This window comes from Meleagris gallopavo, chromosome 21 (genome assembly GCF_905368555.1).
Source record: "Meleagris gallopavo chromosome 21, MGAL_WU_HG_1.1, whole genome shotgun sequence".
In the NCBI taxonomy this organism is placed as follows: domain Eukaryota; kingdom Metazoa; phylum Chordata; class Aves; order Galliformes; family Phasianidae; genus Meleagris; species Meleagris gallopavo.
The window spans coordinates 2,550,166-2,568,027 of NC_139424.1; the positions used below are offsets into that span (position 1 = coordinate 2,550,166).

Below are 17,862 nucleotides of genomic sequence, written 5' to 3' on the forward strand. Positions count from 1 at the left end.
GTTGAAAAATAAGCCAGCCAAGTTGCATGTATTAAAAAAAAAAAAAAAATGCTGTCATGACAAATGAGGGGAAAATTTATTTCCCAAGAAACAGCTTTAGAAGGCAATACTGCAAACTTTGTGCTTTGACTGGTGAGAGCACCGTGACTTAGACCTCGCTACTCCTACAAAATAAATGCCAATGTGTGTTTATAGAACCAAAAAAATGTCTGCTGTGGTTATGTTGCGAGATAACTCGAATATTGTAGCTTCATTTAATCCACAGCTTGGGAAGTCTGCAGTGACCAAGTCTGGCTCCAGAAAAGTGGAAATGGTCCCATAATTACCAGTCAGTATTGTTCCAAGATACTGCTCGTCTTTCATTTGCAGCAGTAATTTGATTTGCTTGGGCTCTTGTGGTCCAGAACACATGGAACTGTTCTGATGAAGATCAGAACCGTGGTTTGGTACTGGTTTAAGGAAGGCAGGTACCTTAACACCCAGCTGGCACTTTTTGCAAGTCTGTACTTAGGATCAGTATCTTTTTGAGCGCATCCACATCTTTCTGGGAAAAAAGATTTTGTTTCCTTTCCTGCTTTCTGCATTTCAGGGCATCCTGCCCTTGATCCATTCTTTCAGTGATAAAGATCATTTTTTTATTATTGTGTTCCCAGTTGTCTTAACACCTAAACAAAGGATTTGGATAACTTCTCCAGCTACACAAAAGTCGCAAGGAGATGGGTTAACCAAAGGTCCCCCTTCTTAATTGCAAGCAGTGTAATCTGTAGCTTAACCTGTCATTAATATTATTAGGGATTAGACAAGACGGTCATGGTTATTGTGCTGAAAGTTCTGACACAGCACAGGCTGTAGGGTTTCCTAGAATTTATGTCTGTTCGTGAACACTTGCTTTCCTTGGCCACAGATCTGTTAGTTTTGCTTTGTGTTGCTTTTGAAAATGATTAACTTTCTGTAACGACCCAAACTCTGCTATCATGGGGGCTCTGCAGGCGGCCCCTGGTTGTGTTTGCTAACGTCTGCATTGCAGATCTGAGCACAACTAATGGCTGCAAGGAATGTGACCGCTGTCCTTTGACCGTTTCTACCCGTGCTTTGACATCTTTTGTGTTTCCTCTGTTTGTTCGGCAGCTCATACGAGCTGCTTGAAGTTTCCAGTGCTATCTGACTGCATAGTCTAGTAATTAGATGGTGTAAAGTATTTAAAATATTACACAAATATGTCAAAACGTATTAACAGCACAAGTGCAATTTACTGCAGTTGTAAGTAGGTTTCACAATATGCTGTACTAGAATTCAGCTCTTGTGATTTATCGAACTGCACAAAAGTAAAGATCACCAGGAATGAGGTGATTAGCATCAGACTGTCTTTCTCCACTAAGAATGTATATTACCATGATAATGTACAGAGTGAAGCATATAAATCCCTTCTCACCTAAAATCAGAAGACAGCTGGGAGTAAAATCCAACAAATTAAGTTTTTCCATATTCATTCAGACCTCATCACTCTCTACAACCACCAGAAAGAAGGTGATGATAAGTGGGAATTGGTCTCTGCTCCCAGGTAACAGCAATAGGATGAGAGGTGATGGCCTCCAGTTGCACTGGGGGATATACAGGTTGGGTATTAGGAGAAATTTCTTCTCCAAAGTGTGATGATGTGTTGGTTGGCACAGCTGCCCAGGGAGATGGTGGGGTCACCGTCCCTGGAGGTGTTCAGGAACTGTAGGGATGTGGCACTGAGGGTCAGTGGTATGGTGGGGGTGAGCTGATGGTTGGACTTGGTGATCTTAGTGGTCTTTCCCAACCATAATGACTCTGTCTTGTGGTTCACCATCTAAGGTGGACTTTTTCCATTGTGGTGTTCCCACAGACATGCTTGGTGTGGGACCCCATAGTGGGGACATCATGTGGGCTCCTGGTGCTTAGGGGAGACTTGAGGAACAAACACCTCCAGGATTTGCTCCTGGTGCCCACTTCACTGGCACACTTCCCTGCTTGCTTGCTTCTCCTACAGAGACTTATGTGCTGTTTGCAAACGGGAACGATGCTGTTGCTGCATCCTACACATGCTTTCCTGCTCTGTGCAAGCTCGGGTATTGCTTAAATACACAGTGTAAGCATTGCAGTTTCAAAGATCTAATCTAATAATAGATTGGTCTACATTTGCTGCGTTGCCAGAAAAAGACATATGTTGTCAGGCAGTCGAAGTCAGCAACAGTACTGAAATGCAAATGTGCTGAAACATGAAGAAGGCAGAAATCCAGAAGGATCTATCAGAGGTTTGGCTATTAGGGAACTAAAAATATTTTCTTTGCATTTATGCTTTCCATACATACTTAGAGAAGTACTGTTTGCCTGATGTCTCAACGTGGTTAAAGGGCATTTCCTTTCCTTTCTTGGCTTTGGTGTGAGAGTAAGAGTTGGTGTTGACATTCAGCTTTTCTAGAGCTGGTGTAAGAGGAAGGAGATGGTTGGAAGAGTTTGAATGGGAGAGGAGCAATGGCACAAGTAAGTAGTATGGCACAAGAGAAGAAATACGGTATTGGGTTCCTTCTGGCAGTGATGCTTTGAGGCAGTGGGCACAGGTCTCTACACGGCCTATGCGGGGACACAGGGTTATAGGGTGAGGACGTGGGCTTTGGTTGCATGCAGTAATAACTTTCTGTGCCATATTTTATCACGCAGTGTTTGCAATTCCATTTTTAGCTTTTCCCTGGGGAAGAAAAAAAATGCCGAATTGGTTTGAACAAAGTGAATGTATAGCCCAAGAACTGATGGTCTTTTGTGGGCTGCTGGAAAGGCTGTGCTTTTAAATTCACAGCTCTCCGTGCTGCTGACCTTTTTGCAGGATTGCTGTGAGGTGGGGATTGGGCTTGGCACTGGTGTATGAAGATGTGAGGTTTTGACACACTTTCTGAGCCAGCAATTACGGGATTTCATCTGTACATATCCCTTAAATATCATCATTTTTAGATGTGCACTACGAAAATGGCATCTGTCAATGCTAATACTTTTTCTGCTGGGTCAGTGTGTGCACACAGACATGTATTACCGTTCTGGAACAGAATTGCTTTATAAATATCATTGCAGATCAGAGAAAGGTAGTTTGGGGATTTGAGGGCTTCATTTTGTTTTTCAATATTAATGTTTCTTCCTAGCTCTCCCCTGGTCAGCATGCATGTGGCTAGGTGGGCTGGTATTGCAAATAATTTCATTTCAGCGATGTGCCCAGGGAATTCACCCCCTAAATAATCAATGCTGATCTCTCCAGGGAGCCACCTGGAGCAGAATCCCAGGAATCCCTGCCGCCCAGATCGCCTGTCACAGGTTGCATCCTTGTGCAGTTAAGCAGTAAGAATTAAAAAAAAAAAAAGGGCTACCACTGCTTTCTGCTTCTCTTGGCACAATTCCTGGAGCGAGTTGAGTTAGTAAATGTGGCTGTCACAGTAGCTATTACCAATGACACAAAATAATTAAGTTGTGGTTTCTGTTGTGGTGGGGCCGCTGCTGTATTTTATAGTGATACATCTGTGCTAGGAGGGAGGATGTCATGCTTGATTGTCATGACGGATGCTTGTAAGGAAGCAGGATGAGTCTGTAAAGGCAGGTTGTGCAATGCGTCCATTGACGTGGCACCCTGCGGGCTGCATGCAGGTCACTGATGGAGCTGTGTGGTGTTTCTCCTCGTTTCCCCAATGAGGTGATAGAGAGGGTGGCAGCCCTCTCATTTCTCTCCCTCTTGTTTTTGGAGAGGGAATCTTTTTTCAAGCAGACGCTGCTGTGCGTACTTTGGTGCATGTCAGGAAGAAAATTCCTTCAGCTGTCTGTGATGTTACACCTTAAGGCTGAGGGGTTTTTTGTGTCTGCAGTGGAAGAATCTCATGTCACATTTGTTTTGTATCTGGTGGTAAGGGTGACACTGTATGCAGCACTGAAGGAGATGGAGAGGCTGTGATGCGTGTGGTCTGGGTATTAGAAGATGAGCACAGAGCAGGGACAGCAGGATATTAAGGCATTGCACCTTAGTCTCGGGTTGGGTATTATGGAAAAACTTCTCTAGAAGAGTGGTGATGCATTGGCACAGCTGCCTGGAGAGGTGTTGAGGTCACCATCCCTGGAGGTGTTCAAGAACCATGGAGATGTGGCACTGAGGGATGTGGTTAATGGGCAGTATTAGTGGTAGGTGGATGGTTGGGCAAGCTTATCTTAGAGGTCTTTTCCAACTTTAATGATTCTATGCTCTTGTGCTTGGTGGCTTGCTGCCATTTTTCTCTTCACCTTGAGCTCCCCTGGGAACAGAGGCTTCCCTCTGAAGGAAGGGACAGGGACCAAATTGGGAGTCAAGGTGATTTGGCTGAGAGATCTGACTCCAAACCTCGGTGTGTCAGGAGGCTTCGGGGACAAACAGGGAAGGTGCATGTGTGACCCATGGGGAGGCTTTTGAAGGCGTTGGAGCGAGCAGGCGGTGAGCAAAAAGCCTTTTTGTGTAACACAGCAGCTCCTGGGCTGTGACAGAACGCCTTAAGGGATGTGGTGATTAAGAAAAGTAACTAATAACTAAATCATAAAAATAATAAGTGTTTTACCAGCTCCGTTGTGCATAGGCAAGCAGCAGGGAATGTGGGTCACGCAGCGTGAACAGCTGAGCCAGGAATAAAATCTGTGTCTGTGAATGCCTTGGGCTGCTCTGTGCAGCCAGCCCATGGCTCTTTCCCCTGCACTACCTATTTTAAATGGAAGACCAAGCTCTGCTCACCTTGGTACCTAATCACATTCCGCTGTTTGCCTTTGCCAGGTGCAAGTTCTTCAGCCTCACCGAAACCCCCGAGGACTACACCATCATTGTGGATGAAGAGGGCTTCCTAGGTGAGTGCCAACGTGTGCCTCTTCAGCATCCAGCCTGGGGCTGGAGGAGGAAAATGTCATTTCTTGCTGAGATCGTAAGGTAAAGTGTTTGTAAAACAGGGCTGTTTGTCAGTGCTGGTGGTACAGCTATGAAAGGTGCTTTGATCACTTAAGCACGCTGTCTGTGCTGCTGAGCTATACAAGGTGTCTCGCACACAGAATATGAATGTATTTTAATTCCAAGAGAAGAATACACGCAAATCTCAATGAGCAGCCTAAAGATATTTGAAAAAGCAAAGCTATCTGTTATTATCTTGTTAAAATTGTGTTTTGTGCCCAAACCTCTACGAGCACACCGCATCTCACGTCTCCAGCTCGTTCCTCCACTCTACCTTTATAAGGAGCTCTTGAGGATGAGCGCTTTACATCATCCCCACGCCCTCCCAGCTCCAGGGAGTTGTGGATCAGCTCCTTTGGTTCATCACTGAAAGCTGTGACTTCTCCCTGTTCTCACCCACCTCTCCCCAACTCAACGTACCATCGTTGCCATGGGGTGAAGGTCATGATCAGTGAACCATGGTGAAGGACGTGACTTATGTCACTGGTGGAGTTGGTCGGTTAGGTGTCAAGGAAGGTGGTTGGTGTGTGCTTGGTGCTGCAAGCAAGTGCTGATGGAGAGAATAGTTTGGCTTTGCAAATGGAAATAGTTTCTAATACCATTTGTTGTGTGGGGAGGTTTTGTTTGTAGCAGCGTTGTTGAGATGGTGGAATGAGGAAGTGTGCAATTATTATTATTTGTGTTCAATGGCTGCTTTCTGTGGTTGGGATTCAAAGTCTACACATATTATCGGTTTGGAGAAAATTCATTAAAATATGAAAGAGGAGGATTTCATTCCTGGATGGGAATTAACTGTCAATAGCTGCTTGTGACACTGTAACATTCAATGGTTTTGTCATATCCAGATCCTGAGAAGAAGATGAGAAACTATTTAGTACAAAGTCAAAGTTTTATAATCAGTGTCACTGCTGAATTATTCCGCTTTCTGTTTCAGGAATACTCATAAACATAGAATAAATGACTGCATTTTGGAATACAATAATGGTGGATTGAACATTTTCCTAAAATAATCACTATGTTGACAATAGGTGAATGGATCTTTACAGATATTGCTGTGAATTGGGAGTAGTAGGGTTTGCTTGTAAGTCATAGTGCTGTGAGTTGGGAGTAGTAGGGTTTGCTTGGAAGTCACATGTCCTGACTTTGTTCCCAAAAGAGGGGGTGAGTTATGATCCTCCTGCCTGCATCTCTCTTGTTTTGCTTGTTCAGGTGCCATATGCATGAACCTTTTATTGCTGCTATTGATAGTATTGGCCTTTCTATTACGGGTGGCAGCTGGGGGAAATCAATTCAAATCTGGTTTCCCCATTATAACAGGACACAAAGCGTTCCTCTAAGAGCTTGATAATAACAGAGAATTCACCAAAGAGGAAAGGTTGTTTGTTTTTCTTTTTTCTAAGTACAGCACTATGTGGCAGAGCTTCTTTTCCCAGTTAATACAAAGTAGATTCCTCAATTTGGTCACTGGTGGCAAGCCTGGATGGCTAGCAGCCCTGCACAGCCTTTGCCATTACCAGTCCATGCTGTTATTTATCTCTCTGGAAACGATTCTGTCTTGAAACAAAGGTAATCCCAGCAGCAATTTGCTCATCAGCAGTGAGGTTGTGTTGCTCTGTGTGTCATCGGTTGTGCTTAGAGCAAATCCTGGGGCCAGGATGCCATGTCCTTGTGGGGCTGTGTGTCCTGCTGCTGCCCTGGGTTGTCTTTGGGAAGCAGACAGTGCTGTCGTACTTCAGAGCAGCCGTCCTCTCTGCTTGGACCCATCTGACTTTGTTACCTTGGCTGTCATATGCACATGAATTTACTGCTGATGCTTAGAGTACCCTCGGAGCTTCCGTTGGGCTGTGGTTTTGGCAACGTGTCGCATCCCTTTGGTCAGATGTGCAGCATGCAGATGGGGTGTTAAAGCAGAGCTTTGCAGGAGCAAAGATCATCTTCCAGGCAGTGCAAGGAAGGAGGGAGTGCACTAAGGCCAGTGAGCCACGTGCAGGACCCAGCACAGCCAGCAGTGTCACAGGACAGCAGCTTCATCGCCTTCTCTTTGCTGGGAAGTGTTGATGTGATGGCAAGACTTGGATTGTCTGCACCCTTCTAACTCTCCTTAACAGCCCCATTCCCATAGGGCCTGTGACCAGCCCAAAATTTTTCAGAACTGTCACCACCACGTTCAAAGCTTCTTTCTCAGGGTCAGCCCTGCTGGGATCCCTGCTGTTGCTCCGTCCCCGTTTCTCATTTCCACGTGCTGCAGTGTTTCACCATCCAGAGGAAATCAGAACCTTTCTCTCTCAGGCACCTCTATGAATTTTTGCAGTGGCAGCAGCAAGAGGATTGCCCTGCTAGCCAGTACCTGCCAGGTTGGCCAGGCCCCTTGTCCTACATAGCACAAACAATACTGGAGGGAGAAGAAAGCTGAGGAAATGCTGGCAATTCCAGCAATCCTTGAGGTTAACACTTCAAACACACTGATGTGCAGTAATCATTCTTAACTGTTTTGTCAAAAAATAATCCTCAGGCTTGTTTCCCTGCAAGAAACGAGTGAGTTGGGCTGGCAACCGAGTCATTATTTCTCCTTCTCAGAAAACATCCGTAGCACAAAGCCATAACCTGCTTAAGCATTCCTTGCTCTGGAAGGGAACGGCCACAGCCTAATTCTTTGCTTTAATTCCTTGGCACTGAGGTGGGGGATTAGATCTCCACAGAACTTCGTTTGTTCCAGTGGCCATTTCTTGGACTTCGACCTGCTAATGGGGGGGAATTCTAGGCAGCAAAATTACCCTGGGACGGTGCATAGAAGTGTCCTTTTCTGGCTGGTGCTGGGATGGATTGGCAGAAGGGTTTTGTGTGGGTCCTCCTGTGTGAGGGCAGTGGTCTCAGTGACCAGGTGCTTGCACAGATGTGATTTTGGGGGGCAGATGGGGTAGCAGCATTGTTCCAGTGATATTCCCAGCAGCAATCTTATTGCATCTTCTGTATCTATACCCACAGGACCTTTTATTGCAGGGAATGGGGCAGTTTGGGTACTTTGTTTTTCTCATCTTTTTTTCTGATGCTGGTTTCTTCAAATTGTTTGTTTGTTAGCAGTTCTGCTTATCCTTTTTTTTTCCTCTTGGAAATGCACTACTAAGTTTAGTGATAGTTCTGATTTGGCAGTGCCATTCATCTAGCTTCTCCTTTTACATAATGTCTCTGACTGTAGAGCACAGTGTGGAAAGGAAGAACTAACATTCTTCCAGAGCTGCCTTCAGGACTACAACACAAATGAAGGAACAACCCACTAAGGGTAGCCTGTATAGTCATATGAAGATGAGAGTGTCTGTGGGTTACTCTCAGATATTTCTTTGTTGCATCTCTTGCATTTGCTTGAAACAAAGCTGGACAGTTGGAAAGGACCTTCATAGAGTCACCACCTCTGGGACCTAAGGGAGAAGGAGTTCCTCTGTTGTACCACGTTTGGGGCATGATAGTCACTTTACATCTAGAAGGCAGCAAGCTCTGCTTTCTCAGTTTCTGCTCCATTTATGATGGTCCATTTTTAAGACCCCTGGAAAGGCAGTGGCTGGAGTCTGAATGCTTCCTGGGAGCACACACAGCCTGTTGCTGCACTGACTGAGCATGACCTTGGTCTCCCCATATCCCTATGATGGAGTTCATCTGCAAAGAGGAGGTAACAGTCCTTCCTTTAACCTTCCTGGGCTGCCTCAAATGGACAGCAGTTTCCTTAAGGCCAGAAGTCCATGTATTTACACAGCATCTAGAATGAAGAGGTTCCTAATCTCAGTGCAGACCTCACAGTAAATTGCCCAGTACATTAAGAATAATTGAACTATTTGGGAAAAAAAAAAAAAAAACTCGACTAGCTGAAGTGGCCGAGAGATTTTGTCAGAATTCATAAAATGTTTACCTCGTTCCAATAAAAAGAAAAGATGAAAAGGAGAAAAGCCCTCCTGCTGGCAGCGCTGTGTTTTGATAACCATCATCCTGAGACAACCTGTTCCCTGTCTGACCTTGGATTCAGGACCATCATATACTTTAATACTGCATTTTGTTCCCTTTTTCAATAACATCAAAATGGTAAATTGCTTTCAGCATTTTCTCTCTCATCCTGTATATAAAATGGGCAAGAAATCAGCTTATAAATAAGTGCAAGCACAGAACCCATCTAGCTGGGAGCAATCTGTAACTTTATTTAAAGGTAGTGGGGGAAGCAAGCCATTAGATGCATCTGTTTGGTTTGTTTAATATTTCTCCTATAACTGTTTTTCCTTTAATTTTTTTACTGCCCAGTGACTGGGCCTTTGTATCTCAGGCATGATGGCTTAATTTGCCTGCTGACATTTATAGCACTGAATTCCTTCCCCTGGCCCGCCAGGAGAGCTGGCTGGTTGCTAGGCAGAAGATGTTTTTCTCTATTAAACACGTGCACAGTCGCTCTCTTTAGGATCTCTGTATTGGCCAGACTATACTCTGTGGTGTTCAGGTTGTTTGGTGTTTTTTATGTAACGTGGTATTAATGACCTAAATACAAATTAAAAACACGGGGACTTGACTGGCTAATGAGAAATACGTGCTTGGTTGGGAAGGTTTTTACTGCAGTGCTGATGCAAATCAATATGCATGTTAGGGGGCTGTGATTATGTGGGATTTCTGCCTTCTCCTGAGAGGCAGTGAGGTTTGGTATTACAGTTTTTGGGGGAAGGGAAGGAAGGATAAGAAGCGTGTCATATTCCAAGGCCTGGTTTGTGTCACTAGGTAGAGGAACATCAGTGTGCACACACGAGTGGGTTTGCACACACTATTCCTTGTGCTAACCTGCCACATAGAGACTTTTGGTCCAGTTTCTCTGCTTGTTCCTATTTAAAGAAATACTACAAGCATAATAAAGATTTTTCACCACTTCTTCCTGCAGATGGGTGTGTATCAGTATCTGTTTTTGTTTCACAGCCTGTGGTGAGAAAGCCCAGACATCTCTTCTTGTACCATGATTTCTTTCTTCAAATTTATTCCATCTTGGCTGCTTCCTAACGCTTTCCAAAGCCTGAGACAGATGAGCAGATAGATACCTGTGGCTTGCCCTCATCAGCCCACTCTGGTGAATGTATGGCCTTAAGAATGCTCTTCTGTCTGAAACAGTTTAGGTTGGTATCTAAAATCAAGACAGAGCTCAAAAAAGAAGTAGCAGCCCTGCTTATTTGTTTCCACTAGAGAGCATTTGGGCATTTGCTTGCTGTTGCACGGGTGAATCTTTTAGTTATTATTCAGTTATTTTTTAGGCAGGACTTGAGGGTTGCTTTGCCTGTATCTGAGCAACCTTCCCAAGAGGGATTGGTAATAGAGCAGCTTTCTGTCAGCCCTGGTATCAGATCTCCAGAGCTATTGATGGATCAGAAGTTGCTCTGATAATCTAGGTGCAACGTGTCTACTTGTTTTGTTTTTTCTGTTACTGGAATCAATTGAATTCTTTGTTTCTTACCTGGGAATGCAGAGGCTGCTGTGCAGGTTTGACTCCAAGCTAACAGGTCTTTTTTGAGGGGGATGGGAGGAGGCTTGATGCCTTGAGCTAGTTGTTGTGGAATTAAAGCAGATAAAGAGGAGATGTTGGCTCCTTAGCCAGCCACGATTTTCAGGATGTTGGCCTGGTGATCATCAGATATCTGCAGGATTCATGGAAGGGTTGTGTGGGGAAACAAGCCTTTCTCATTTGCTGTTGCAGTCACAGGAAGAGGGGACAGGGAGCTGAAGCTCCCAGCTCTGCTGCAGGCTTTTCCCCCTGACTTTGGATAAATCTCTCATTGTGTCTCAGTTTCCTCATCTGAAACATAGGAATAATCCTATTAAATCACCTCAGAACAGGCCTTATACAGATTAATTAGTAAATGTGTACAAATGCTTCTATAATGTAACAGGCAGAGGCTATGATAAATAACAACTAAGGTAGCTTCTGTCCCAAAGGATTCACAGAACTTTTTACAACGGGTACGCTTGCAGACCTGCTGAATAAATCATCCCTCCAGTGGAACAGATTGGAGATTGCAGTCAAAAAATCACCCTTTTATGGAAAAGAAAAAAAGAAGAAAAAAGAAAAATTACATAATCTTTTTAAAATCTCATATCTTAGTATTTAATCTTGCTTGGGATTAAGTCACATAGCCTCAAGCTTACAGTCATACAACTGTTAGGAATGTAGTGGCTCCATCTTCAAGCCTTGTTTGAAATGTAATTATTTGCATTGCTCTGTCAGCCCTGTGAAATATCGCCTGAAATGCAATTTAAAAAATGCAGAAAAAAGGAATTCCTTATGCTGTTTTCTTTGAAAATAGTGAAAGAATTGAAAACATGAGCCCAACTGCATTGGTTGCCCTTTTTTCATCTTTTCTTTGTGTTTTTGGTTTCTCAGCAGCACCTGCTGCATGCTTCCCTCGACAGCAGTGCCCTGAGCCGCCGGCCCTGGCTCTTATGAGCAGAGCTTTGCCAAGGTATTTTGAAACACAGGGAAAATTCTGTCAGGAAATGGAAAATGTGCTGATTCTGCGATTTCTGCAGTTCCCTGATTGTCAGAGCCCTTGGTGCTTTCAGCCTGTAGGCCCTGAACGTCACTGGGGAGAACAGGGCCTTGTGAAGCCGCTGTGCAGGCCATGAGCAGTGCATGGGAGCAAACTGACCTCGAGAAGAGCCAAGCTCTTGGTCATGGCTCAGAGAGGGCCCGTATCTGCACTCTGATCACATTTGGAGCCAGACTTTGTTTTCCTTTGCTATGTCAGAGGCGTGGGTTGATGGTTGGACTAGATCTTAGAGGTCTTTCCAACCTTTATGATTCTGTGGCTCACTGGAGAAAAAGACCAAACTCTGCTTCTTTCTCCCTTCTCACAAGCAGGTTCCAGCTCCCCGAGCTGGGATCGGGTTTTTCCAGGTTTGTTCATTACTAGCAGTGCGTTATCCCATGAATAGGAAGGAAGAGAGCAGCCTGGTTTCCTGCAAGCAGACCAGAGCCCAACCTGGGTCTGCCTTCCCAACTTGGCTGTCTACTGAGAGTGAACACAGTGATTATTTTTGGAATCCACCTTGCCATGTTTTTAGCCAAGCATAATAATGATACTTTGTTTTTGGATTGCATTCATACTTCCTGTCTTATGATATACCCCTGTTCAATAAGAAGTCGCTTTTTTTCTTCTATGTACGAATAACCCAGTAAACAAAGGAGATTGAATACACATTTTTGTAGGACGGTTCAGTTTTTGCCTCAACTACAAGCCCATGTTTCCAGACTTTCAAAACGGGACATTATTTACCACTGCATTCCAGATATTTGAGTCCCTCTTCTGAGACGCGAGTGTGAAAATAGGATTTTCTGGATGAACCTCCCAGCAGTCTGTAGGTCTGATGCTATCAGTCGGAGCTGTTGATGTAGGGAGCTGGGAAGGGAGGGAACCGTAAACATATTTTCCAAATGGACATTTCTGTAGGTTTCACATGCTAATGCCAGTCCTGTTGGAAATACACTTCTTTGTGTTTAATTTTTAAAAAGTCACTGTAAAAGTGTAACCAGCTTAGATTTTAGATTTCTGTCAAAGTTTGAGGTTGCGAGGATTGCAAGAGGAGAAATGAATGGAAAAAAGCCGGGTTTTTTGTCTGAGCGTTTCCTTTTATCAGCCCTTGATTGCTCTCTTAGTGAGCACTTGTACTGAAGGTCTTTCCTCAGGAGGTGCTGATTATTTAAGTGGAGGGAAGGCAGTGCCTGTGCATACATATGGATTCGTAAGTTCCCCATTTCTGAATGCCTACACATCAGCCACTCAAGAAGGACTGAGATCATGTTATTCTGTGGCTTGATAGAAAAGGATAGCTGTGTGCCCCAGTTAGATGTTTAGTCCCTTGGAAAGCAGAGGAGCTATTTGTCAGAGTCAGGATTTCAGAGCTGGGCTATGTGTTTGTACAGCTTCATTTAATTCCAACTTACCCTTGGGTTATTTAATTTCCTGACAGCTGCAAAAACAGTGTTCTCAGATAACAATGGCCTCTAATTAGGCAATGCGCCTAAAATGGTAGAATGTTTTATTTGACCATGGCACTAATATTTTGCATGCAGCTTACACATGAGAAAGTTGAGCAAGTTGCATTTCCAGCTTCCCTTGGCAGAAGCATTTCTATCTTGTGATACTCGGTGCATAATGCTAAAGGCATGCCCGCTCTTCTTCTGCCCCTGCGGTTAAAACACTTCTCATCTTTTTGAACTGCGTCATCAGTAAGTCTGTCTTTCAGCTGTAACCACCTTCCAGAAATATGTTTTATCATCAGGACTTGCACAGCTGAGGATGCAGAGCAAGCAGGCAGCAAGAGAATATATGACATTTACCTGCAATTGAAGGGTGTTGCTTCTTGGGGGTTATGTTACCGCACAGAGGAGCCCACATGTTGCTTTTATGGCTGATGCACTTGGTATACCACCAGGCAGGGATGGAAATAAACATGCAAGTCAACTGTTCTTCCAGATCTATTCCGTTTGGAAAAGGTGTTAGTGTCAGGTTATGTTAATTAGATCTTGACTCATGATGTGTGCTTACAGACACTTTATGTGCTGGGCTGTAGGAATCGATGATTTCTGAGTTCCCTCCTGTGACACTGATTGTTCAGGAATCTTTCCCCTCTTCTAGCTCTTAAGCTTCTCTTGAAGTCTTGAATCCAAAAGAAAATGGGTATATTTATAAATACACACACACATATATATATATATATATATTATTTTTTTTTGCTACTTTACTCTCTATTCTAATCCACTGCCAGAACTCACAGTTCTGACAAATTCCTGTACCAAGTCCTCACCACTGCAGTTATTTAAGCTCTTAACTTTAAGTGCCATTTAAATAACCTTGACACAAAATTGCATTTCCTGATGTATTGGGTGCCTATTTAAAAGTCGTGCAGCCCTAATCAGCTGATTGCTAATCTACAGTCAGCGTGTTCAGTTGAGCAGTCTTACATGCACACCCTCTACCACGGACTGGAGGGCTCTGTTGAAGGTTTCTGGTATGAATTCTGTACATCCATTTCCTTGTTGGTGACTGATGTCCTGCTCAGGCACAGTACTGTGATGAAGGAGACATTGCTGCATCAACCACAGTGGATAATAACAGTGAAAATTTCTTGTCTATGTTAATCTAAATTTATCCAGTTCTGTTGAGGCATTGGTATATCTGAGAAAAATGGGGCCTGGTAATATTTTTTATTAGCAGAAAAAAAAATCCTGAAGTATGAATCACAATATAGCCGGATTCATTGTATTATGTACAGGTGTATATGTCTGTCAGAATTGCAGCATTTTTTAGATCCAAACCTGACTCCAGCAACCTCATTTAGTTTTAAGAAGTGATTGACAGCAGCCAGCTTCCTCCAGAGAGTCATAAAAAACAGGTTGTTTTCCATTTTCTACCATAATCCCTCTCCTAGCTCTTTACATTCCATCTAGGCAAAAAGGAGTAGACATCCCCAGTTTTCTTTGCATTAATTTTGTTCATTTGCTGCGATCTCCATCACTGTATTCTACTGAAATGTTTTCCTCTTTATTTTACAAGGCTTACTGCTCCCTTTTTCAGTTCTGCTTCCCCATCTATTGCATTTCTGAAGCTGGAACAAACCCCATCTCCACAGTCACGGTCTGCATTTACTTTCAGTTGGTTTTGGAGCACGTGAAATTGGAAAATTCCATGACATGAGAGGTGATGTTCTGACTGTTTGGCTCCTACACCCTTGAAGGGTCCTCAGCAACCTGATTTCTTCCTTGCTTGTTGCTGAGCAGATTGTAAGCACTAAATAAATGGCATTCTCCAGAGTCATGCTGGAGTAGCTGTGTATGCAAGGTATTCATTCATTCACACTTGTTTTTCTCTTCTGCTTCTCTGGGCTTGGGAAAGGTATTTATTTACTGAATCCCTTTGTGCTGAACTTGTGTAATGAAGAGTTGCCAATGTCTATTATGGCTGTATGTATGTATGTGAGCATAGCTATATTTGTGTATTTACACGTGTATATTTCTTCAGGGATGAAGAAGGGGATTAAGCGAAAGCATTTTAAGCTGTTCTTCTCCAGCAATCTCTCCTTAAACTGCAGCTCAAAACTGCAAAGTGTATTGGAATTTCAAACTTTGATCGATGTACTGAGAGCATCTGCCAGGATTTAGCAATCCAAGATCAAGCTTAAGTTTTTCCTGTGTTAGTGAATTGGATGGCTCACGTGAGACACCAACGTTTGTAGCTGAGAACAGTCCGATGGAGCAGGGTATCCAGGAGCTTGGTGGTGGCTTGTGTCCTGGCCTCGGATAGCAGGTATAAGCTGTGTGAATTGCAGGTGTTGTTTATTTACTTGTTTTTAAAGTTAGTCCCGAGCCTCGGGAGATGTGGGATGAGTATTTCTGTGGGTTATGGTATGGATCACCCCCTGGTGGATTTCTATTTTGGCATTTCAACCAACAAAAAAGCAGCCTCTCAAACAAGCTCTCTGCTGTTTGCATCAGGCAGCAGTGCCTGCTCTGGAGGATGTTTACCATGTTTCTTTATGCTCTAAACAGAGATCATTTTCCCCCCAGACAAATTCATTTTTAGAATTTGTGTAAACAAATTCTTGACCTAGATGAATATTCCAGCGTGCCACAATGTGCCTGGTTTAGCAGCTTGCATGTACCTTTACAAGGAAATGTATGTGTGTCCAAGGACCGAGGACAATCCATGCCAGCTTCTCAGATTGCCTCCCAGTCGGATGAAAGGAAACCACTAACTGAAACCAGTCTGCTGTCAGAAGTACAACCTGTGTCTCATAAACATGAAGTTCAAAGCAGCTGCAGAGCATGCTTCTCCAGCCCCAACAGAAAGCACTGTAGAGAAACAGAGATTTGATAGCGGTGCTCTTTGTGCAGCGGTGGCTGCATCTTTAAGACATGTGCACCTGCTTAATGTTCAGCATATTCTGCCACTGGGGCTCAGGGGCTCATTCATGTGCTGAAGCTGAGGTTGACTTAAGTATCCAGTACATCAGGACCCCTCACAGAATCATTAAGGCTGCAAAAGACTGCTGAGATCATTTAGTCCAACCCTCAACCCATAACCACAGTGCCCACTAAGCCATGTGCAGTCCTATAGAAATGTACAGCTTTGGAGGGAGGGTGGGGAGCTGGAGCAGGCTGGCTCTTCACAGTGAGAAAGAGGAGGCATCAGCAAGGGTTGTACTCATGTGAAAGCCTCATTCCCTGTGTCCAGTTTGGGTTATGTGACCAGGAGAGCTGACGGTCTGTTGGCACAACTGGATTTTGAGCAAGGTGCATTACTACTGCAGCACTGGTGCTGGAATGCTTGCAGGGCTCTGGCAGCTCAGGTTGTGCTTGTTGGCAGCCCTAATTCCTTCCCCATCTGCTTTAAAAATTTAAATGTTTCTGGAGGGAAATCTAGTATGAGAAAAAAAAAAAAGGATCCTATTCTATCGAGATTCCTGTGGTTGAGTTTGGCGTGTTTTTGATGAGTTATTCTAGGTGGGGATGCTGCTGTTGTCAGTTTTGATTAGTTGAGCTGCTGACATGGGGTGCAGCTTCCTCATTTGAAAATGGAAAGATGATGCTTGAAAAGCATTCGGTGGAAAATGGGGAAAAGAAGAATGAGACACTGCTTTGCATTCACTGCTCTTCCTGTTTTTGAATTTTTCTTATTTTTTCTTTTTCCTAGTGGACTAAGTCTCCTTAGCCTTTCCTACAACACAAATAATAACAGTATTGTGGTCCAGGAAGCAAAAAGCTGGAAGTTTTTCCAAGCAGCCATTGCAGCTAGAACATTCCGGGTGGCAAGGAAACATGAGATACCTGATTTTGCAAGATGAGCACTCAGCAAGGAGGATTAATGGGAAGAATTTCCCATGCAGAAAAGTTCTGGTTAAATGGGCAAACTGTTCATGATGGAGCTGTGGGTGACCCTGTTGGTTGCAGGGAACTTGGCCTAGACAGCCTTTAAGGGTCCCTTCTAACTCAAACGATTCTGTGTTAATGAGCAAACCATCTCTGCTGCTGGATGGCATCAATACATTTAATTTCTACAGGAGATAGCAATTCCATAACCTATTGCTTTTTTTTCTCCCAGCTTCCTTCTTCAATTCTTGAACAGCCAGGCTCCCAAGAGGAACTTATGGATCAGAGAGTAAAGATGGATTTGGCCTTTTTGCATTGAGGTGAAGCAGTGCAGGAGTTGCAGGAGTGGGGAGCACTTGATAAAGAGAAGGCCCTTGTACTCAGAAATGCCAGAGAGAAATTGTGTGGAAAATTCTTTCAACTAATGGTCTGAAAAATATTCTGCAAAGGCTATTTTCTACCCTTACTTCTAATTACATCTTAAACATTAATAGCCTGAGTGACTGGAGGATCACACACACTAATGTCACAGTTCACTTGGAGCAATTTGTTTTGTAAGATAATGAACTGTGTCAGCAAAAGTTGAAAACTTATTCTAGGTGGAGCTGGTAGTATTGCTTCGTGTTAACTGTGCTCAGTGCTTCCCATGGAAATGCTCTCAGCCTTTGGCCTGATTTCTCTGCTAGATTTGGTAACCTGTCCATGCAAGGGGACCTAATTGTCTGTGCTGGGGCTGTTGGGGAGGGCAAAAGGAAGCAAAGCTGGGTCTGTGAGCAAGGAGAATGGGAGAGCAGAGAGGTCCTGGAGGGGAAATGGAGTGGGAAGAAGGGAGAGAAGAGGAGCAGGCTGATGGCATTGGGTTTGTGGATGAGCAGAGCCTGCCAGATCCTAGGCTGTCATGTCATTCTGGAGTAAACTGTCCATACAAACAGGTGATGACCAGCAAGAAAAAGGATCATCCTTTTCACTGAGGGCACATTCACAAGGAACTTTGTAAATGTGAATAAGTAAGTGATGATGA

General features: G+C 43.9%; 1 protein-coding gene across 2 annotated transcripts in view; it reads left to right on the forward strand.

Moving 5' to 3' along the window:
• CASTOR2 (cytosolic arginine sensor for mTORC1 subunit 2) overlaps nt 1-17,862 on the forward strand; it is an 89,775-nt gene that overhangs the window by 48,114 nt on the left and 23,799 nt on the right. For both annotated transcript variants that reach the window (XM_085240541.1, XM_085240540.1), the window contains exon 2: nt 4,796-4,866. In XM_085240541.1, coding sequence (XP_085096667.1) covers nt 4,796-4,866 — 71 coding nt within the window. The remainder of the gene's footprint in view (nt 1-4,795; nt 4,867-17,862) is intronic.